The following is a 22,404-nucleotide window of genomic DNA, read 5'->3' as shown; positions in this document are numbered from 1 at the left end:
TCACGTAGAACATAGTTTTGCATAATGTGCCTTGCTAGAAAAGTCTATGAAACGAAATTTCTTCCTTTAGATAAACCTCATATTTTTCAAAGATTTTTTTCTAGTGTTACGTTTCAACAGGAACCTGCTCCTCAGCTAAGTGTAAGTACTTCCACTGTTATTACCCGAGTGGTTTTCGTTCCAATAGATTATTATGTGCATTTATAAGCGTAAAGGTTCCTTCCAAAATCACAAGCAGCATTTCCAGAACTTTCAACAGAGATTGCTAAAGCAATTTCTCTCCTCTATTTTACGAAGAAAATTACAAGGAATTATACTGGAGATAACTCAAAACAACAACATAGTAATTCGTTTGAGGATTGCTTCACGAATGATTTCAAGAATTATTCAAGGAACTGCAACGAAGGTTTTTTCAAAAATTAATCTGGAAGTTTCTTGATCTCCCAATTTTTATTTCTGGAATGCTAGAGATAGTCGGGTCTCGGGTTTCCATTTCGCGTTTAAAAAAAATGAGTTCAGGTTCGGGTCGAGTATAAGAGATTTAGGTCGGGGTTCGGCTTGGAAAATCTTAGGTTTCGGTCCGGTCGGGTTTGAGTCGTCTTTGGTGATCATTATGAACAGAGCAACAATCGCCAACGAACATTTCTGCCAAATAAGAATTGAAAAGAACTCTCTCAAGCGTACTCCAGCGTATGTCAGAAAAGTTTAATTTACTAGTAATTTCAAACAGGGCTTTTAGGGTTTGAGTTTGGAAACAAATTATTATTTCGGGTTTGGGTCGGGCCCGGGTTAAAAAAAATAATACATGTCTGGTGGGTTTGGGTTTATAAAATGTGAATTCCGACCAAACCTACTTTCTGGAGTTTCTCTAAAAGTTACATTTGAAATACCTCCAGGAAATTTGTCTGGAAATCTTCAACAAAAAAATGTTTATTTCTGTAGAACACACTTTTGTATTTTCTAAGGACTTGTTTAGGTATTTCCACATTAAGTGGTTCTGAAATTATTGCAAAAGTTCTATTGAGAACTTTTCAAGTTGTTCCTTTTAGAATTCATGAAGAAGTTCATGATTTCTTCAGGCATAATTTTTGGAAATTCTAGATGAGTTCTATCCAGAATTTCTTCCTCCAGAAGTGTTTCTTCAGGAAGTTTTGAAGAACCTCCTGATCATAGTAATCCTGGAACTCTGCATGAAAACCTTCGGATATTCCAAGTGATACCTCTGTGGTTTTATGCAATATTCTTCTTGAAATTCCTTCACGGTAATTTGACTACGAATTGATACAGAAATGCGTATAGAGATGCTCTCAGGAAACAATCCAGTGATTACTTCCAGGATTGCTTAAAATATTGCTTTAGAGACACCTCTCGGCGCTCCAGAAAGGATTCCTTAAAATTGTTTCTCCAGGATTTTCTAAGAAACACCCTACTTTGATTATTCATCTGTTTTCTCAAGAACATTAAACTTATTTTCATTATTTTTTCTACGGTTCATACACAATAATAGAGGGTACTTCAAACATTTTTTGCAAGTTTTTCTGACGGAGTTCATGGAGGTATTCTTGTAAAATCTCTGGAGGTATAATTCAAAGAATCCTCTGAAAGATTACTGGAAAACCCCTTAATGTATTCCTGTAGAATATCTTGGAGTTATCCTTGGTGAAATGCCTAGAGATATTCCTGTGGAATACTACCAGGTTCTTATTGCTAGAGTAATATATGGAAGAACTTCTGCAGGAATCACTAAAAGAGAAATTCCTGGAGAATGTCCCTACAAATCTCTGAGCAAATGCCTTAAACAACTCTTCAAAGTCATCCAGGAGGAATTTTAAGAGAGATTGCTGTAGGAAAATTAAAAGTTATTTTTGGGAAATCTAGCAGGTATTCCTGGAGGAATCCTTGAAGGTTTTCCTTGAAGAATCTTTGTAGTAAAATTTTGGAGAAATCTCATGTTCCTAGAAGAGTTCCTAGAGTTGTATTTGGTTTAATCCCTGGAAGTACTCCTGTATGAAACCTTGGAGGTACTCCTAGAGGAATCGTTAGAGGAATTTTGTGGTATACGTGTTTTATTCCCTAAGGTATTCATGAAGGAATCTTTGATGGTATTCCTCGATAATTTCCTGATGGCATTCTTGGAGATATTTCTGAAGATATTATCTGAGGTATTTCTGGAAGGGATTCTAGCAGTATTATTTAAGGAAGTGGTCACCAAACTGCGGCCCGCGGTCCGTATGCGGCTCTCAGCTTCTTCAAGACTACAAAGTTGCGACGTTCCAGTAGCTTTTGTTTTCAAAAAAGAAAGTGTTTTTTTTTCCTAATATTTCTACTTTAGTTCCAAAATTACGCTGAAGTTTTAGATTCGCTGTGGCTAAGGATTTTTTTATAACATAAAGATTAATTGTTGATATTATACTAGTGTTGCAATCATCAAATTGGGGAAAATATTAAAAGTTTGTCAAAGATTGTTTAATATTTGAATAAAGTAATCCACATGCTTTATCTCTTGAATCGTAACTGGATTGATTGTGACCATAATGTTTCACTTTCGGAAATCGTATAATTTTTTGACATAACATGTCATTGTATTGTCATTGGCATTATATCTTTGCACGAAGGACGAACTCTTGACAATTCAGGGACATCGGTGTTATCAGAAAAGAATATTGAAACGGTTAGTAACTGTCGAACACAATAGGCATGCTTATTTCAGAAGTCACCTGTCGACCCCGATAGAAACCCAGTGTAATTGTGTGACAAATATCGAAAAACTCGACTGACAGAGTCGTGCAGAGCGAAATTTTTGGACGACAGAAACTCTAGTCGAGTCGTTTCGATCGGATTTAAAAAAATAGGAGTAAAGTGATGACCCGTTTAACCAGTTATGCTGAGGACCACTGCTCTAAATCGTCCGTGCGTGATAAAAATTCAATCAAATTTGTTTTTTCTCGGTAAAAGGCACGATGTTCATCTTGCTACCCCAGTTCATTTTGCCACCACTTCCCCTATATCTCTCTACTGACTTATTGTTCTTGATTCTTGAACAACTAATGAAAATATCCTATTTAATTATTAAAATAATACATTTTTGCACTAGGCTTGAAATAACTAGAGTTTTCAAATTTCCCAGCATTTGATTTCCCGGGAAACGGGAAAGAAAATTACCATTTCCCGGGAAATCCCGGGATCCCGGGAAATTCTGAAAAACGTGAAAATAAAGCAAATTTGGTGGAATTTTATTTTTCAAATTATTCGTAATTCGTGTACGGTGTTCCCTTAGTAGACAGTCCCCTTTTGTCGCACTAGTAGTTTTTTAACGGCCGTTTTGGTTCAAATCGTTGCAAAACATTTTTAACATGAAGCTCAGGAACCATTCACCACAAAACTCGATTTTGTTAAAAAAAAATGATCGAAATATAGTTTTGCTTATAATTTAAGCTCCCTTGCATCTATAGGAAACCTATTGTTCCTATAGTAGCACTACTAAGAAAAACTTTTTTTCATAAAAAAAAAATTAATTAAATTTGAACTTTTTTATATCAATCAAGAGCTTTTGATCCACTTTTAAAAGCAAAAAAGTAAAAGTTATGTTAAAACATGATTTTGATTTGTATTTCGCTAGTTAAGCGACAATAAATACAAAAACAATTTGTTTCGTATTTTTTTGTGTTTTTTTTCACAAAACCGTGATAAAAAGATTTCAGACGTAAAAACAAGGCCACTGGCTTTATTTTTCCATTTTATTCGAATATTTGTTCTCAGTCATGCGGCTTCATCGACCCTCTATGTATTTTATACCAGTAAATTTGTTTGTTATTTCTCTTCTTTGTGAGTAATTTATTCATATTTCTCTAAATAAATGTTAGCTTAATTTCAAACGCTAGGCTTCAGAACAATAAAGTTTATAGCATTAAGCAGAAGTCCTCGTGGAGTTTATTCTTGATCCAACTAGAGTCTTCATATTAAAAAATGTGACTGTTACATCCATGAAAACTTTATAAGCCTTCTGAATTCATAGAAAAGATCCCTTGAACATTTCTTTATTTTATAAGACAAATTTCGTCAAAAACGATATCTATTGTATTAACAACTTTTTCATTACAAAAAACAAAAAAATCAGCATCGAAAAATAACTAGTGATGTAGTGAGTTCATTGGTAAGAAATATATGATAAGTAAATGGTGCAATGGTTTTTGTTTGAAAATAGATAGTCAATTTCATGATAAAGTTTATAGTTTAAAGACACATAGTTTGGTTCGTTATGATTACGTTTGTGGTTTAGGTTTAAGTTTGTTTAAGTTAATATAAACTCGCGTTCAAAAGTTTAAGGTCACCACCTGAAAAAACATACATAAGTTTTTGGTCAGTTGACGTGTCGAATGAATAAAACTTACTTTGTAGGAATTGTTTGAATATTGTTTACCAAATTTATACTTGAGTTGTGACACATGTCAAAAACTAAACTGGAAAAAAACAAGTCATATTTTCTCAGCATTGAATTGACCAATATTTTGAATCAATGATGCATTAGAAATTAAATCCAGAAGGGTACTTGCAAAATTTTGGAGGAAAAACCTGAAAACGACTGAAAATGTTAAAATAGTTATTCAAGTCATTTTGCAAATGTTTGAAGTACCCTCTATTATTGTGTATGAACCGTAGAAAAAATAATGAAAATAAGTTTAATGTTCTTGAGAAAACAGATGAATAATCAAAGTAGGGTGTTTCTTAGAAAATCCTGGAGAAACAATTTTAAGGAATCCTTTCTGGAGCGCCGAGAGGTGTCTCTAATGCAATATTTTAAGCAATCCTGGAAGTAATCACTGGATTGTTTCCTGAGAGCATCTCTATACGCATTTCTGTATCAATTCGTAGTCAAATTACCGTGAAGGAATTTCAAGAAGAATATTGCATAAAACCACAGAGGTATCACTTGGAATATCCGAAGGTTTTCATGCAGAGTTCCAGGATTACTATGATCAGGAGGTTCTTCAAAACTTCCTGAAGAAACACTTCTGGAGGAAGAAATTCTGGATAGAACTCATCTAGAATTTCCAAAAATTATGCCTGAAGAAATCATGAACTTCTTCATGAATTCTAAAAGGAACAACTTGAAAAGTTCTCAATAGAACTTTTGCAATAATTTCAGAACCACTTAATGTGGAAATACCTAAACAAGTCCTTAGAAAATACAAAAGTGTGTTCTACAGAAATAAACATTTTTTTGTTGAAGATTTCCAGACAAATTTCCTGGAGGTATTTCAAATGTAACTTTTGGAGAAACTCCAGAAAGTAGGTTTGGTCGGAATTCACATTTTATAAACCCAAACCCACCAGACATGTTTTATTTTTTTTTAACCCGGGCCCGATCCAAACCCGAAATAATAATTTGTTTCCAAACTCAAACCCTAAAAGCCCTGTTTGAAATTACTAGTAAATTAAACTTTTCTGACATACGCTGGAGTACGCTTGAGAGAGTTCTTTTCAATTCTTATTTGGCAGAAATGTTCGTTGGCGATTGTTGCTCTGTTCATAATGATCACCAAAGACGACTCAAACCCGACCGGACCGAAACCTAAGATTTTCCAAGCCGAACCCCGACCTAAATCTCTTATACTCGACCCGAACCTGAACTCATTTTTTTTAAACGCGAAATGGAAACCCGAGACCCGACTATCTCTAGCATTCCAGAAATAAAAATTGGGAGATCAAGAAACTTCCAGATTAATTTTTGAAAAAACCTTCGTTGCAGTTCCTTGAATAATTCTTGAAATCATTCGTGAAGCAATCCTCAAACGAATTACTATGTTGTTGTTTTGAGTTATCTCCAGTATAATTCCTTGTAATTTTCTTCGTAAAATAGAGGAGAGAAATTGCTTTAGCAATCTCTGTTGAAAGTTCTGGAAATGCTGCTTGTGATTTTGGAAGGAACCTTTACGCTTATAAATGCACATAATAATCTATTGGAACGAAAACCACTCGGGTAATAACAGTGGAAGTACTTACACTTAGCTGAGGAGCAGGTTCCTGTTGAAACGTAACACTAGAAAAAAATCTTTGAAAAATATGAGGTTTATCTAAAGGAAGAAATTTCGTTTCATAGACTTTTCTAGCAAGGCACATTATGCAAAACTATGTTCTACGTGATTATAATATTCCTACATTTCATATCATATGCTGCCCGTAGCGGTACTTCCGCGAACCATGCTGTTGATCGTGGGTTCGAATCCCGCCAATTGAAGGTCGTTTAGGGTTAGACATTTTCTCGAATTTCCACCGCATTGAGAAATCGACCTAAGACTTCACCTCGCTTGTGCTGTGTATCACGAACGAGGTTTACGAGGTTACATTACAAGTACAACATTACAACGACGCGCGTGGTGCGTGAAAAGAGGTTGTCCATGAATCACGTGATTTATACAAAAACATAAAATAAAATTTGTTTGTACCGTGTTCATTCTCCACACCTCGCTTCCCCCTGTATGGTTCCTTAAAAACCGACCTCTCCCCTTGTATGACTCCCTCCCCCAATCTCATGTACATCGCTTACAATATGGGTCAAGATTATTAATCCCTATATCCCACATGTAATTCATGTATAAATGACCCATAATAGCATAATAATGCATTAAAAGTGCAACGTCATACACGAGAAATGCACAAATTGAGTTCTCGCTGCACGCACACGCGCACCCCCCATCCGCTCTGCACCGTAGCTCAGCTACTAGTGCGAAAAATTTAAAGGGATTAGTCTTTATGAACACACTTTCGCTACTACGACAGTCATGCGGCGCACGCATTGAATCTGTTGGCGCAACTGTTTACAAACCAAACGCCGCAGCGAAATGACATGGCGCAAATTGCAAAGCGAATTCATTTTCCTTCCGCTTCGGCACGACCAACATCCGTCGTCACCGTCCACTTCATTCCCACGCAAAGGCAGCAATCAACGAACATACGAACGAATAGGGTAAACCGGCAATTATTTGATTGATTTATTACTGTTTGGTGCACAACATTAAAAGTGATATTGTGACGAATCTATAAAACATACAATGTTGCTCCCAAAGAAACTTTGGCAGCTAACAAGATAATGCATATTTTGTAGAAGAACTTTTTTAAAGGAAGTTTCATTATCATATTAAATTTCATGAAAATACCTGAAAAAATGCTGATTTTTTCGTCACTTTTTGCAAACTTTTCATTATTTATACATGTTAACCATTTTCTACAAAATTCATTTCAAAGAAGCTAAGAAAGATGAGGTCATAAGCTTTCGATTCGTGCGCAGAGATTGAATGTACGGCTAATAGTTATTTAGATATGGAGCATTAAAGATGAGAAAATTGAAAAACTTTAAATTGTGATTAATTCACTTAGCAGTGACTTGCGACCCTATGTTCCTTAGGCACTTTTTCATAACTCGTGGAGATCTATCTACCCTCAAAATTCTTAAACTCCGGAACCAAACACCCTGTATAGATAATAAAAGATCCAACCACAATCGTTGAAGTTAATAGTGCCTAAGAATGTATGAGAGTTTCAAATGCACAACTGCCCGGAACGATGCTTATGGAGCCTCTACTGCTAAGAACTGAGCTAAAATATAAATATTGAAATTAAATCCTTATGAAATATTACTCCAATTAAAACTGTGCTGTGGAAGCTGAAAAAAAACATCTAGAATGGTTGAACAATATAAAACGGAAGTATCTCCAGTAGCCACTCTTGTTCCTATTTTCGATTAGAAAACATCAATGATGCATGTAAATATAATTAAAAAAAAGAACGGATCCAGAGCTTATGTTAACTCCATTGATTTTTATCTTTTCCGAATTCTGGCTAGGATGAAAACCTTCCGATGATATTAATCTGTAAAACTACACCTGCATTTGAAGGTGTTATGCTACAATTATTCTGAATACTTAAAATGTAATATGCCGTCAACCAACGTCCTGCAATGGAATGGGGTTTAAGGCGAAGTAGGCCGTCATTGAAATTTGTACGCGTCGTTGATGGTTGTTGCTAATTCATCTCACGATTTCGAATCAAAGAAAATCTGTTGGTTTTGCACTGACACAACTGAAAAAGTATCAGCATACTTTATGCATGTTGGCGCGTACAGTGATACTTTTTCAAGTCAATATAAACTATCAAGACTGAGTTTTATCACTTTGAAATGCAAGCTGAAAACTAATCATTGTTGCCAAAACGAATGACGGGCTACTTAGCCTTAAGAGTGACAATTTTTGCGTTACGTAATATTCGGATCGTCACTGAGTAAAAAAACGTTTTGAAATTTTCAAGCGTGTTATAATTGTTAGAAGCCATCTAGTGGTGGTTAGGAACTTTACGATTATGTGGAGCTTCTTCACCTTGAAATCTTTCTACATAGAGATATGGACAAGTCAAGAACCGCACTTCAGACATTTCTCATACACAAATAAGATACCTTATAGCGTAAAGGTTGTCCATTAATTACGTAAGACAATTTCAACCATTTGACAACTCCTCTCCAATCATAGTAAGAGTTTTTGTATAAAAATTTAAATTAAATTATACTTATCGTAAGAAATTCCAACCCTTTCTAAAAACCTTACGTAATTATTGGGCAACCCTTCATGAGTTGTTTTACCACCAATGAAAAACAACCAAAATAAAAACGAACCAATCAAGCTTATACAAACGTTAGCGTAACACATGCTCTAGGTAAAAATTTTCCAGGGTGTATCAAATCGGTTTCGTAATTAGAACTACATGAAACATTGAATCACAAACACAAACGACATGCAACGCTCTCACCAGTTACTGCCAATTCAAAATCATAGCCATCCATCCACTTCCAACTGTCAAAAAGAGATCGAAACTCCCGTCGGAAACGCTTGAAGCTATCGAGACTTTCTCACGCACACACACTCATCGTTTCTTTTCAATTTTTCGCAACATTTTTGTTTTCGTTTCTGATGAATTTCACTTTTTTCTTCTTGAAATCACATTCAAATCTTCCATTGATTGAAAACTATAAACGAACATTGTAAAAAGATTAATTCAGCATATAATTTTAACTATTTCATTTGTGACAAACTCCATTTAAACACACTACACGGACTATAAACGAAAATGCATGCTATCGCAACGACAGCACAAACCGAACTGTTCTCAGTACATTTTCTCAATGATGATGGTCGTGGTCGTCGTGGTTAAGAAAAAAAAAAAAAAAGTAGCATAACCACGAATTTACTACCTTTGCTTCAAAAATCGTTTCAATTCATATATCCTAAAATTATGTTTTAGGAAGAAGATGGCCACTAGAGTGGTTCAAAAAATCGTTTTTGCTCCACACCGCTCATTCGATTCTAGATCAAATTCTGAGTGTCCTCCCAAAATTTGAGCTCATTTGGATGAAAACTGAGACTGCACAAACCCTTTTAAGTTTATATGGGAATTACTATGGGAAAAGCAACCAATTCATTCAATCGGTCATAGTGTTTACCCATGTGCTCTTGGAGATTACAACTACGTTGATACTGTGAGATACATTCATCAACTACAATTTTGCCGAAGACCGTTTTCACATCGAGCGCCCCAGTAATTAGTTATTGATTTTTGAATGAGTTGTAAAACTTTGGCTATAATTATTGGGCTGCTCTGCAGGCATCACTGGATATATGCAGTAAAACATAGTAGCCATGATTTGTGCGTGCTATCTTTCGCGCAAGGTGCAGCAATGTTGCCTGTTCAGAAGTTAAATGAGCGCTGCTGAAGAATATGTGACTGGATATAAATCAATAACTAATTACTGAGGCGTCTGATTTGAAAACGGTCTTCGGCAAAGTTGTAGCTGATGAATGTATCTCACAGTATCAACGTAGTTCTAATCTCCAAGAAAACATGGGCAAATACTATGACCGATTGAATGAATTGGTTGCTTTTCCCATAGTAATTCTCATATAAACTTAAAAGGGTTTGTGCAGTCTCAGTTTTCATCCAAATGAGCTCAAATTTTGGGAGGACACTCAGAATTTGATCTAGAATCGAATGAGCGGTGTGGAGCAAAAACGATTTTTTGAACCACTCTAATGGCCACCCTAAGGGCAAAATAAAAAAAGGTCAGGAATAAATAAAAAAAAACAGTAGGCCGACTAAAAATAACAAAATTCTGACCATCTGTAACATTGAGTAATGTGGAAAGGAACTTATTTTAAGCATGCACGGTAAAAGAAGAGCGCTACGAAAAAAAAATGAAAAATGATATAACTTTCAAATATGCAAGATTTATCTGTGTGACATGTTTGTAGAAGTTTCAAGCTTGATTTATATCTAAACATCAGTGTGGAGAAATGCGAGGTAAAAAGTTTTCGACCTTTGAATTTGGCATTATTTTCTAAATTTTTCTATTTTATTTGATATTTAATTTTGCTTGTTGATTAAATGAAATTATATTAACAGTGCACCAGGAAGCTTATGTGAAAACTTTAATGGGAACGTATTTAAACGAAGATCATTAATGAAAAATGTAATTGTTTAATGAACTTGAAGAAAAGGTTTTTTTCGTCGAAAAGTGTAAATGTTGTATTCATTTCTGACTTTGATACTGTATACCTCAGAAGCTGGAGCAAGTAGCATCTGAATATTATGGATTCTTTTAATAATGTGTTAGTAATATGTAGGAAATAACTAAAAATGATTTAGGAAACAAAACTTTTTCGATTTATGAGCGCCTGATCCCAATTAGTGAATCGATTTGCACAAGGATCATCTCCCAAGCTCAAGGAAAAACTTCAAGAAATCTTCTATTGGTTTCCCCAGAGATTTCGTCTGGAATATTTTCAAGAACTCATACAGGGATCTTTCTTGAAATTCTACTAGAGATTTCTCTACCAATGCTCCCAGAAATTCTTCCAGCGATTTTTCAAAGAATGCTTAAAGGATTTTCTCCAGGAAATCCCTGAGCAGTCCAACGGTAGTACCTCCAGTAATTTCCTCTAGAATTACCCCGATTTTTTTTCCAAAGACTTTACTATGAGCTTTACCAGTTATTTTGTTTACTAATCCTTCATCCGATTTCTACAATTGTTACTCTAGAATAACTGACACAGATATTTTCAAGATGTTCTAAACGTAAATCTTGGAGGATATACTAAAAAAATCAAGGGAAGAATCTCCGGATAAAATCCTGGTGAACTTAGGACTACCTTGAAAAATATCAAACAGAATCTTTGAAGAAATTCCCGATGGAATCTTTTTGGTAATTTCTATGGTTATCCTTGGAAAAATACAGGTTATATTCTTGAGATATCCAAAACTTTTTGTTTGAAAAAATTCTTTAGGAAAATTTTTGAAGGAATTACACAGGAAATAATCACTTAATGGACTAATGTAGAAATCTTCGGAATAAATTCCTAAAAAAAATCAGGAAAAATCATTTATATAGTAATACAAGAAGTAATACTGTCATAATGTCACAAGTAATTACAAAATAAGAGAAATGGCTGGCCTGATTATATTATGAAGAAACAAATTCTTATCTTCTGGTTCATTTTAGATTACATTTGTTTTTTTTTCCTGTTTTTCTTTTTTTTTCCTGTTGTTCTTTTAAGCTAGAGGCCTCTAAAGTTCCTATATTCAATGCACTTAAACACTACCAGCCCTGCAGTGTGATCGATAATCATTTTCAATACAAATATTTGAATAACTATTCATATTAACTCCTATTATTTGATCTGGAGATATATCAATTGCATTTGAACTCAGTCGTAACCTTCGTTGAGAAAGCTTTCGTTACAGTTGGAACAGTTACATTAGAAAATCGTTAGGAACTTAAGAAAAAGGATAGCACTCCACTTGTTTATCCAAATCGTTTTTGAATCTTTCTTAATCTTCTTGATTCTCGTGAAGTCAATAAAATCCCATTTTGAATGTTTTAATATTTTGTTAGTAATTTTATCTGAGTTTATTTGCATAAATCTCGTCCATCATTCCGGATTTATTAATAACAATGAATCTTTCTGATCATATGATGCGTTTCGAAAAAGTATGTATGGATTCTGATTATTTTGTAGATGATTTCATCGGCTTTTTTCCGGTGAAATTAATGATTCGGTCATACTCAGCGGTTCATGCTATAGAGCGAGTTCTACACCATCATCATTATACTAATCTACAGAATTAATAGGTTGATGATGTAGGACAGTGATTCCCAAAGTAGGCGAATTCGCCCTTCTGGGTGCCATTTTCAGGTCTAGGAGGGGCGAAAATTTGTTGAACCTAATTTGGGGGGTGAAAATACTAGTAAGAGGGTGAAAGTGATTTTATGGGAGCAATTCAAAAACAAAAACAGATACAAAACTGGCAATTATTTAATCAGTTCGTGTTTTTAATTTTAGATTGACAAAACTGACGATTGGGATCTGAATCAAATGCTTTTGAAGTCACTGTTTGCCTGTTGTGTTCAGAATATGAGTCAAAACGGTAAACTGAACGTTATATTTCAGTAAATGAAAAGATGGAAAATAGTCTGGGTTTACTGATATTTTTCAATATTTTGCATATAGATTGGACCGAAAATGAATCACCCAAAACTTCGTCAAATTATTTCAACAACTTAAGAAATATTAAAAAAAGAAGACAAAAATCCAGAAAGTGGGTCAAAACTTTTACGTTGGTCGCACTAGCCAGAATAATATACACAGTTAAAAATTATGAAGATTACACGTCATGTAAACTTCATTTATGCGATGTAAACATGATGTCATGTAAATTTAAGTCTGAAATCATGTAAAACTGTGTTATATGGCATGTAACCACAGAGGATCCTGCTGGATTACATCACATATAATTGAAGTTTACATGACATATCATGTAAATATCCATGATATTCCACGCTCCAATTATGTGCATTATATGTCTCAGAAATTTACACGTTTCGTTCGAACTGTATATTTGTTTGATACTTTAACAATTGATGCATTAGATAGATATTGTAAGATTTTTTAAATGAATATACAAGTAGGAGACATTTTCTTCAGGGTTTTTAATTGAAGTATTATAGTTGACTAGGACACCCTTTAAATTTGACCAATTTTCGTTATAAGGTACCGTGGGGTAAGTTGATACAGAGAAATCAACAATCAACTTCATTGTTATGTATAGCTAATGTGAACAATGAATTTTTTTTGTGGTTAACAAATGAGGAACTACTATAATTCACAAAATAATTTATATTATTATATTAATTAATAATTATAATTTATTTATTTCGATTTTTATGATTGTTATGTTTTGAGTATGAGGGACTTGAAAATTTGCGCAAAATGATCCACTTGTCCCACCATGGTGAAAATATTTGTATCATCTATCTAGAGTAATTGATATGACCAAATAACGTACGATAATATGATTTCAGTTGGAGATTTTGTATATTTTCATTTCAGCTTATAAAAACCATGAAAAATTAAGTTTCAATTTCTAAATTTTCATTTTTTATACTAGAAAGCCTGTACAACACTTTTAGGTAGATTAATTAAAATTTCATCAGGTCAATTTAACAAATTCAAGGAATGATAAAAGTAAAATGAAAACAATATTTGAGGACAATAAAACTTATTCAAATCCGCGTAAGCAGTCTGTCAATATATGATAATAATGCTTGATCCACTTACCCCATCCCATTAAAAAGTTCGGGGAAGTGTATCATGACCAATATATCTGTATTTAATTATAAAAATCACTTTTTTCATTGTGATTCATACAATAAGAACTGAAATGTTCACCATGTGTTGAAAAAAAACTAATAGTATTCGATTTTAGGCAGAGATACAATGGATTTTTTATGGACAGAAAACAACTTTGAAATTCATTGATTTTTGCAGTTAACAAGTTAACAGTTAACAAGTTAGTTTTTCAGTTAACAAGTTTGTTTGTGTTAGTGCACGTGTAGTATTAGTTTTGCAGTAGTATCAGTGTGATGTACGTGAGAACATAACTGAAAATGAAGCAAAGGTGCGAAAACATTCGAAATATTCAAGTAAGGTCAGTGTTCCCTTAGTAGACAGTCCCCTATAGTCGCACTAGTGGCTTTTCACGGCCGTTTTGCTATAAATCTTTGCAAAATATTTTTTGACATGAAGGTCAGAACCTGTTTATCTAAGTACCATTGGTACACAGTTTGATTTTGTTCAAAAAATGAACGAAAAAAAAATTGTTTTGCTTAAAACTTCAGCTCCCTAGCACCTACAGTAAACCTATTAAATCTATAGTAGCACTACTAACAGAAAACATTTTTTATTAAACAAAATAATTGATGAACTAAGAACTTTTTTACATCAATCGAATGCGTTTGATCCACACTTTGAACGAAAAATATAAAAGTGTTAACAACTACCGCAAAGCTAAACATTACATATAATTTGCAATTGGATTAGATGGACAAATTGATGTGAAGCTCAGCGTGAAGCGAATTCAGGTTAACTTCTGCGTTCATGAGTCCTCTCATGGCGTAGTGGTTAACGCGCCCCAACTAGAGATCGGGGAGTCGTGAGTTCGATTCTCACTGAGAAGACGTGTAACTTTTTCGTAAATCTTCACATCAATTTGTCCATCAAATCCAATAGCAAATTATATGTAATGTTTAGCTTTTCGGTAGTTGTTAAACTTCCACTTGGCTGGTTAGCCGTAAACCACGTTTCATAATTAAAAACAAGTATAAAAGTGTTGTGAAAATACGATTTTGATTCGTATTTTGCCTACGCCGTAAAGCTAGTGCTACTATAGGAACAGAAATTAGAGATAGTGCTACTATAGGCACATGTGTTCCTATAGTGGCACAAGCGATAATAAATACAAAAATATGAGTTTTCCTAGTTAGTTTTCATATTTTTTCCACAAAACCAAGATACAAAGCTCTCAGATTAGGGTGATGTGCTAGTATCCATCGTATTAAGCATTGGTCAGTGAGAACTGCAATTTTCCCAGTATTGCAGTGAATGATGCTGATACAAACCAATGCCAAACAATTCTTTCTCAAAACTGCTTTAGCATTGTACAATGAGATTTTGATAAATCTTGATCTCTTTTTGGAAATAATGCAAAGAAAATGCATCTTACCGTATTCTCAGTCCGTCGTATCGTTTTCAACTCCGTCGCAATCAGTTTCCAGATTCGTCTCACAACTTATGGCTCACTGTGTGTATTGAATGGTTAAAACACAACATATCAACGCTATAATAAAATGTTTAACTAGAATATATAGATCTACGGGCATCTCCCTCCATTCCTTCACCATGATGGAATATACTAATTTGTGTGATTGGAATGAAATCCTTCAGTGAAGTAGTACGAAGGTTTTCCATAGTGAAAATAAGTGCCCGGCGAAGTAAGTCACCCACAGGGGCGGGAAGAAACTTGTGTTGGAAAGTGGTGTGGCTCCGTCGATCGCTAAGCATTTCTCTCAAATCGTGTTCGTCCATGCGATTTCGGTGATAATTGAACTGAAGGTATTTACCGAACTACAGTAGTTTTATTGCATTTTTGGTGTACAAGTGTACAAACCTTAACAGCTTTCACAAAATTACACTTGGATAATGAATCTATGTTGCAGGTAAGTTTGAATATCCGCCGTAGTGGAACATTTAAAGTTTGATACGACAAATAGTAGCGCTTACGACGAAGTAGAACAAAACCCTATGTAAAAATAATGCCACTGGCTTTATTTTTCGATTTTAGACGAATATTTGTTCGTAGCTATCACCGACCCTACTTATGTTTATTATTGATAAATGATTCACTTACCCCAATGGTACACTTCCCCCACAATACCTTACTGACGATGAGATATTGATCGATAGTTCAACCTAAACTTAACGCTAATGTTTGAATCTCATATCAGGGGGGGGCGAATAAATAATATTGGTCCCAAGTGGGCGAAAGTCAAAAAAATTGGGAAACAGTGGTGTAGGATTTGTTCTATAGCATGAATAGCTGAGTATGACCAAATCCATTGAAGGGCCAAACGTTAGGAAAATGCTACGTTTTAATGTTGAATTCACCGAAAAAAGCCGATGAAATCATCTACAATGTCACAAAAGCGGTGATGAACCTGACATAACAACTGATTCTAATTATTTGTTTTGTGTTTAACTATGAATATGTTTGTCGAAATTTGTGGGGGCTCAGGGGCCTGGCCACCTCGCTCTCCTCTGTAAATGTGGCCCAGACGCCTAATGATCTATTTTAAGATCAGTTACTTTCATTAATACAGTAAACGTTTTTGACAAATTGGGAGGATGGTATTTTCGGCAAAGCTATGAAAAAGCTCAAAGGCAGTCTGTTAACAAGTTGTTTTTAATTAATATTTTTTCCTCTAGGTTGCATCGAAAGGCATTTTTTAAATATTTTTAGCTGTTTTGCCCTAGGATACACACTTGAAGTGAAGCGTGTGTCTTAGGATTGCAATGTACATTCTAGAATTCTAGATAGGATCCTTGGATTCCAGTATGGACCCTGAAATTCCTTTATAGATCCTAGTGTTCCAGTATGGATCCTGATAGTGTAGTGTGAATACTAAGATCGTAGCAAAGATTATGAAATTCCTGTGTGGATCCTTGTTTATCAGTGTGGATCCGAGGATTTTGGTAAATAACCTGTATTCCATGGTGGATCTTGCAAATCTAGTGTGAATCATTGGATTCTAACAGTTATTAACATACATAAAGCAGTTATAACTGAAACTTATTTAAAAACTGGATCCAAACTCTTAAAAGATCCAAACTTTTTGTTTATAGTAATGATTGAATGGATGGAGCATGTGGGGAATTGCAATCATCATTCATAGGCGTATAAAACATCAACTCTTTTTGTCATTTGAAACCAAATTTTTTGAAGCTTTGAATGTTTGCTTGGTTTGAAGCTTAATAAATATAGTTTCATAGCTTTCAATTTACCAATTCACAAGTCAGCAATTTTTTCAATTCACAAGTCAGCAGGTTAATTTGCTTCAAACTGACTTACGGAAACTGACAGGCAATAAGTTAAAATTTGTCTTCATTGGTAACTTTAATTATTGCAAAACATCGCGCATGGAACAATTCACAAAGTATTTCCAACGGCAGACTTTAATTTGATGAGAGGTCTTCAAGATATTTTTCAATTCAAAACCGTGATAGCCCTACTTGTCATCTTTGTTTGCGTATGATCTTCAAACAAATTTTCAGGCCAGCCATGTTGTATGCTGTGCCAATATGGACTAGCTGTTGTAATACTAGGAAAAAAAGCTCTGCAGAGGATTCAAAATAAAATTTTAAAAATGATTCTGAAGCTTTAACTCTGGTATAGTACCAATGAGTTACATATAATATCCAACGTTGTAACATTGGAACAAATGTCAAATAAAACAATCAATAATTTTAAATAAAAATAGTTGCAATCTTCTATTGCCACGATAAATGCGTTATATATCTAGGTAAAGTTAGATTAAGTTAATTGAAAGTGTTTTTTTTTTCTTATAAACAGGTAATCAACCCAACTGTAAAAAATCTGAACTACTATGGCAAATGAAATAGAATATGCTGTTAACAAAATGTTTATAAATGCGTTATAAAATTTTACCAAATTAGGATGATAGTGTACACAGAATACCTAGATATAAGAAGCGAATGTAATGTTTGGAATGATAATAATAAAGAATTAAAAACATCCATCGTAAAATAAGAGTAATTATCAAAACTGAAAATTCAGTTTTCTCTCATGTAATTGACAAATCGACAACAACACATGGCATTTCTGTTTATGATAAAAATGGTGTAAGTTTTTGTTTGTTTTCATACGAGTTGTCGATTTTTACGAAGATAACTACTTTGACAGTTGCGTTAGTAGTACATTTGCTCCCATTTTAGTATTACTTGTGGTATGTGTTAACAACTGTGCCTGTAATAGTGATTTTTAACTAATTTTCCAATAACACTCACTATTAAAGGAATATATCACTAACATTGGTGCAAAGCATCAAATAAACTATGGTTATGATTTGCTTTTTGCTACTTCCTTATCAATACCAATATTGATTTTTTTTTTTTTTAAAATGGCATCATCATTATCACTGGCCTAGCCAACAAGATATGATGATTAAGTTCTACCATCTATTGTAGCAAGGCATCTGCCTATAGCACTGGAATAATCTGAAAAGCGATTTGATCAAGATTGTACTGTTGTTTGTGATCAGTCAGTCTCCTGTATGAAGGGCCAAAAATGGATGTGCGGACCCGCAAGCAGAGATACTTGCACGAAACCCGCGTCAGGGGAAAAGAATCTCCTTCCAGAAGAAAGTTTTCACGAACAACTGTAAAATCAAGCCCTCGATTGACGGAATACTCCCAATAGATGGGGTCGAAGAGCCCGCCCTCAATCCACGAAATGTTAGCAGCAGGGAGGAGGTAGTCCCATGCTCCCTGCCCAAAACGCTTCATTCGGGTGCCCTGGCGGTCCCTCCCAACCCATTCATATGTGATGTTTTGAAAATATATGAGTTAGTTTGATATAGATTAGAACAATCTCACCAAATTGTTGGAACCAGAAGCACATTTTTGACTCTTGACAAACTGCATGGTGATACTCTCCGATGTTCACAGTGTTTGATTTTTCTTATGGTATCCCATTAACAATACGGTACCGTCGATGGGGGTGACAATGGGTCTAGGGGGTGAGATTGGGTCAAAACGGAAAAATATGTTTTGTGAAATATTTCAGCCAATAACGCTGATATTACTAAAATTAATTATTCATATGTTAGGGAACATATTATTACACATAACTCATAACGATATACATTTTTAGAAATAGTAGTTTTTGTGTACTACATCAATAAACTTGCATGTTTTAACTAGATAAAATTTACAGCATTAAATTTCTCCTGTACAAAGTATCACGCATGTACTCTATCCTCTTTTGTTGTATTAGTAGAATGTTGAAAGTCTTTTCATTACACATCACAGGTATATTCCGGGATCTGTTTGATTTTCCCACAAAAAAATCATTTTTTTCGGTACGATGTCCAAAACATTGAAAATGGGGGTGAGATTGGGTCAAGCAAGAACGATAGTAAATGAAATTCCAAGTCTACTTTTTTGACATTTTACTGTGCCGGGTGTTCTCTATTTTCATTAAGATGTGTTTATTCTTTCTAAATACAGCATCTCTTGAGCATCAAACAAGTCTACTTGAGTATTCCGTGCATTGAATAACAATACAACGCATTTTGACAACTTCTCAAACCAGCAACTGTGTTTCGTGCGCAGCATCATCGTCAATTTTTATCAAAAGGGTTTTTTTTTTCTTAATTTGATTATTTATCAGTGTTTTCATATTATAGAAATATCTCACGGAAGTACAAATGAGTTGGATCGCTGAAATACTGGGATTATGACGTCAACTTCTGCCTGAAATTTATTGATCGTGGAATGTCGTACCGAAATTTAACTATTTGCGAAGGTTTAAAATAATCACTGTTACAGTACACCTTTGGGGAAACTGAATGGGCTTTATAGCAATGGGGATGAGACTTTGAAGACAATTTGAGGTAGAAACCAAGAAAATTTATGTAAACTTGACGAAAAATGTTTGGTTTACATATTTTTTCTCATAGCTCTTCAATTTTCAGTATAATCTTTCTTTTAAGTGGGTTTATCATACTTGTGAAACATCTTAGATATCTTTTTGTCTTGTTTGCATCGTTTTTTGTCAAGATTTTTCAGCTGTGAATGGTTTTGAAATCATATTCTCGAAAACAAGTTATTTCAATTACAGTGACCCAATGTCACCCCCTCTATGGGGTGAGAATGGGTCATTTTTCATTCACTTGTGGTGCCGCTGTGAATAAATATTTGTCTTTAATTTTTTGAACAGTTGTTAATGTACCATCAAAGTACGTACACACCAAATTTGAAGTTTATTGGAGTTAAAATTGCGATAGTTATTCAAAAAATAAATCGCACATATCCCTTTTTGACCCATTGTCACCCCCGACGACGGTATACTGCACTCGCGACATATTTTCTAATAATTGCGTTTACTATTGCAAAAACCGTACGCAAAAAATAAACAAGAAAAAAATGTATCGTTTGCGCAGCACTGGTTGAGAATCAATCCTGGCCTAGCCAACAAGATATATACCAATATATTTGCTAACCAATAAACCTTGATATGCACAAGATGTTTATTTTCATTTATTGTTTTCGCTGTGTGACAGGACTTCTATTGGTTCAGAATAACGTAAGCAAACCAAGCCAGAAGCAAATCACGTACCATTGTTTCCGCTTTGCTTTCGCAATAACATTGTGCGTATAAACACTTCTCCATAATTTTCAAAGTCAATATAAATTAACCCAGCAGCTGCTACGTTAGCAAAACCACAGAAATGCACATTCCTCTCTGGATCCATGTCCGTTGTTGTACTGATGCTATTAATAATGTTGTAATTTTCTGCTAATTACAGTCCATCGTGATGTATCCACCCCCATCGTTATACACCTGCACTGCTCGAGTATGGCTGCGAGAAATTGGATTCTCGCTCACGTATGGTGCCCTGATGCTGAAGACGTGGCGGTAAGAGATAATTGGCTTTCATATCTAGAAACCATTCCCTGTAGCAACATCAAAGTAGGAGAAGATTCTGTTTTTAATCTGGAGGTACACAGCGCACCAAGGGCGGATAGCTGTTCTCAATGGATAAAACCATCGCGCATCTATTCAGCATGACCATGCTGCAGGTCGTGAGTTCGAATCCCGTCAATTCTGTTGGATTTTTTTTAACTTTCCAGGGCTTTCCAGAGTATATTCGTTCCTAGGACGTAAGGCTAGAAGAAAGAAGTCTTTTAAGTATTCGAACCCTCTGAGCAGAATCTCAATGAAGATAATTAAAAAAAGTAAATTTAATTATTGTACCTTTTAATTCGTATATCAAAAATGTAACTCATTCGTGATTTTTCTAGATAATATTTTGCGAGTGAACTGTTTCTATATCCATGCAATGTAATGCATTGAGGATGTAAAGTACAATAACTTTTAATCGGTGTAATATTGTTGCCTCGACTGGTTTCAAAATTGAATGATAAGCTCGATTTACTAGCTCACTTTCAAACAAGTAGCAGTGATCTCGTTTGAGCTCCGCTATCCATTTGCTTTATTTAATGTTCATGACGAGTCAAAAATCCTTTCCCATCCATCATAAATTACGCCTCACACAAACCGTGCCTTTATCAGCCGGTACCCAGAACAAGAGCCACGCATCACGTTCGATTGCATGCATTGCATCTTTGCGAAAGCAATACCCATTAGGGTGATTCAAAACTTCGTTTTTGCTTCACACTTGTTACTTGAACGTCCGATTAAAAATGGTGTTCGACAAAGTTGTAGCTAATAGTAATACCAGCATAGTACTAACTCTCAAGGACTTTTGGGAAAACACTAAAGCCGATTGACTAAAATATATGCTTTACCACAGTAATTTTTATACAAACTTTGAAAGGCTTGTGCAGTCTCAGTTGAGCTCAAATTTTGGAACCCTCCCAAGATTCGACCAAGAATCGAATGAGCAATGAGGAGCAAAAACAATATTTGGAACCACCCTTATATCTACCCGCCATGACAAACCACGAGCTTGAAATTGAAATCCGTTTGATTCTTCCGTTCTGCTCTTCTACTTGCAGCATATCAGTCATCTTCCGCGTGCGTTCGGCGAAAGCGGTGAAAATCACCGATGCATACCTGTTGAAGCGGCTGGGACTTCTGTGCGGTTTCGTAGGAATCGCCTTGCTCGTTAGGACACTCGTTGCTCCACCGGTAGTCATAGTGGGACGCACCGCAGACAACCTCAAAGCCTTTCTCTGCAAGACTGACTGGTGGGATCACACGTTCACATCCAGTAAGTATGGGCGGAACGGCACCATCAGAAGAGGCCTTTTTCTATGCACCGGATATGATTTCCAGTTGTCTCGTAGGGCGTACCGTCAAACGTTGTTACTTTAAGAGCTTTACTTTTTTAAGTCGAAAAACTGACTTTCACAATAGCCTATTTGTGCCCCAATAACGGTTTTTGAAAACACATATCTTATCCCATAATATTACGCGTTGCAAGAAAAATTTTGATTCTGGGAAAATCCAGAGTAACTGATTGCTAAATTTTCCATCAGAGTCATCATAGTCACCGATGACTATAATATGTAATATTTTTGTTTATGCCGAATGAACTTTTAATTTGATCGGTTCGACGGATTTCGCGCGAAATCTCATTGAAAAATTTAAGAAAATGGATTGATGTGGAACGCATAGATGGGAATCGCTCACATTGGAATCTTGAAAATCTTAGCAATAGATGAAAGACGACCCGTAGCATACTTAATTACAACTTTTTTTTTC

The 22,404-nt window shown here is 34.9% G+C and overlaps 1 protein-coding gene across 5 annotated transcripts in view; it reads left to right on the top strand.

The window, feature by feature from the left end:
- Positions 1 to 22,404, top strand: part of LOC23687899 — a 756,337-nt gene that overhangs the window by 610,827 nt on the left and 123,106 nt on the right. For all 5 annotated transcript variants that reach the window (XM_021843875.1, XM_021843874.1, XM_021843873.1 and 2 more), the window contains 2 exons: positions 20,483 to 20,592; positions 21,696 to 21,910. In XM_021843875.1, the coding sequence (XP_021699567.1) occupies positions 20,483 to 20,592; positions 21,696 to 21,910 (325 nt within the window). The remainder of the gene's footprint in view (positions 1 to 20,482; positions 20,593 to 21,695; positions 21,911 to 22,404) is intronic.

Source organism: Aedes aegypti, chromosome 2, assembly GCF_002204515.2.
Source record: "Aedes aegypti strain LVP_AGWG chromosome 2, AaegL5.0 Primary Assembly, whole genome shotgun sequence".
Lineage (NCBI taxonomy): Eukaryota > Metazoa > Arthropoda > Insecta > Diptera > Culicidae > Aedes > Aedes aegypti.
Note: the sequence above shows the minus strand (reverse complement) of the source record. Positions and strands in the feature narration are given on the sequence as shown.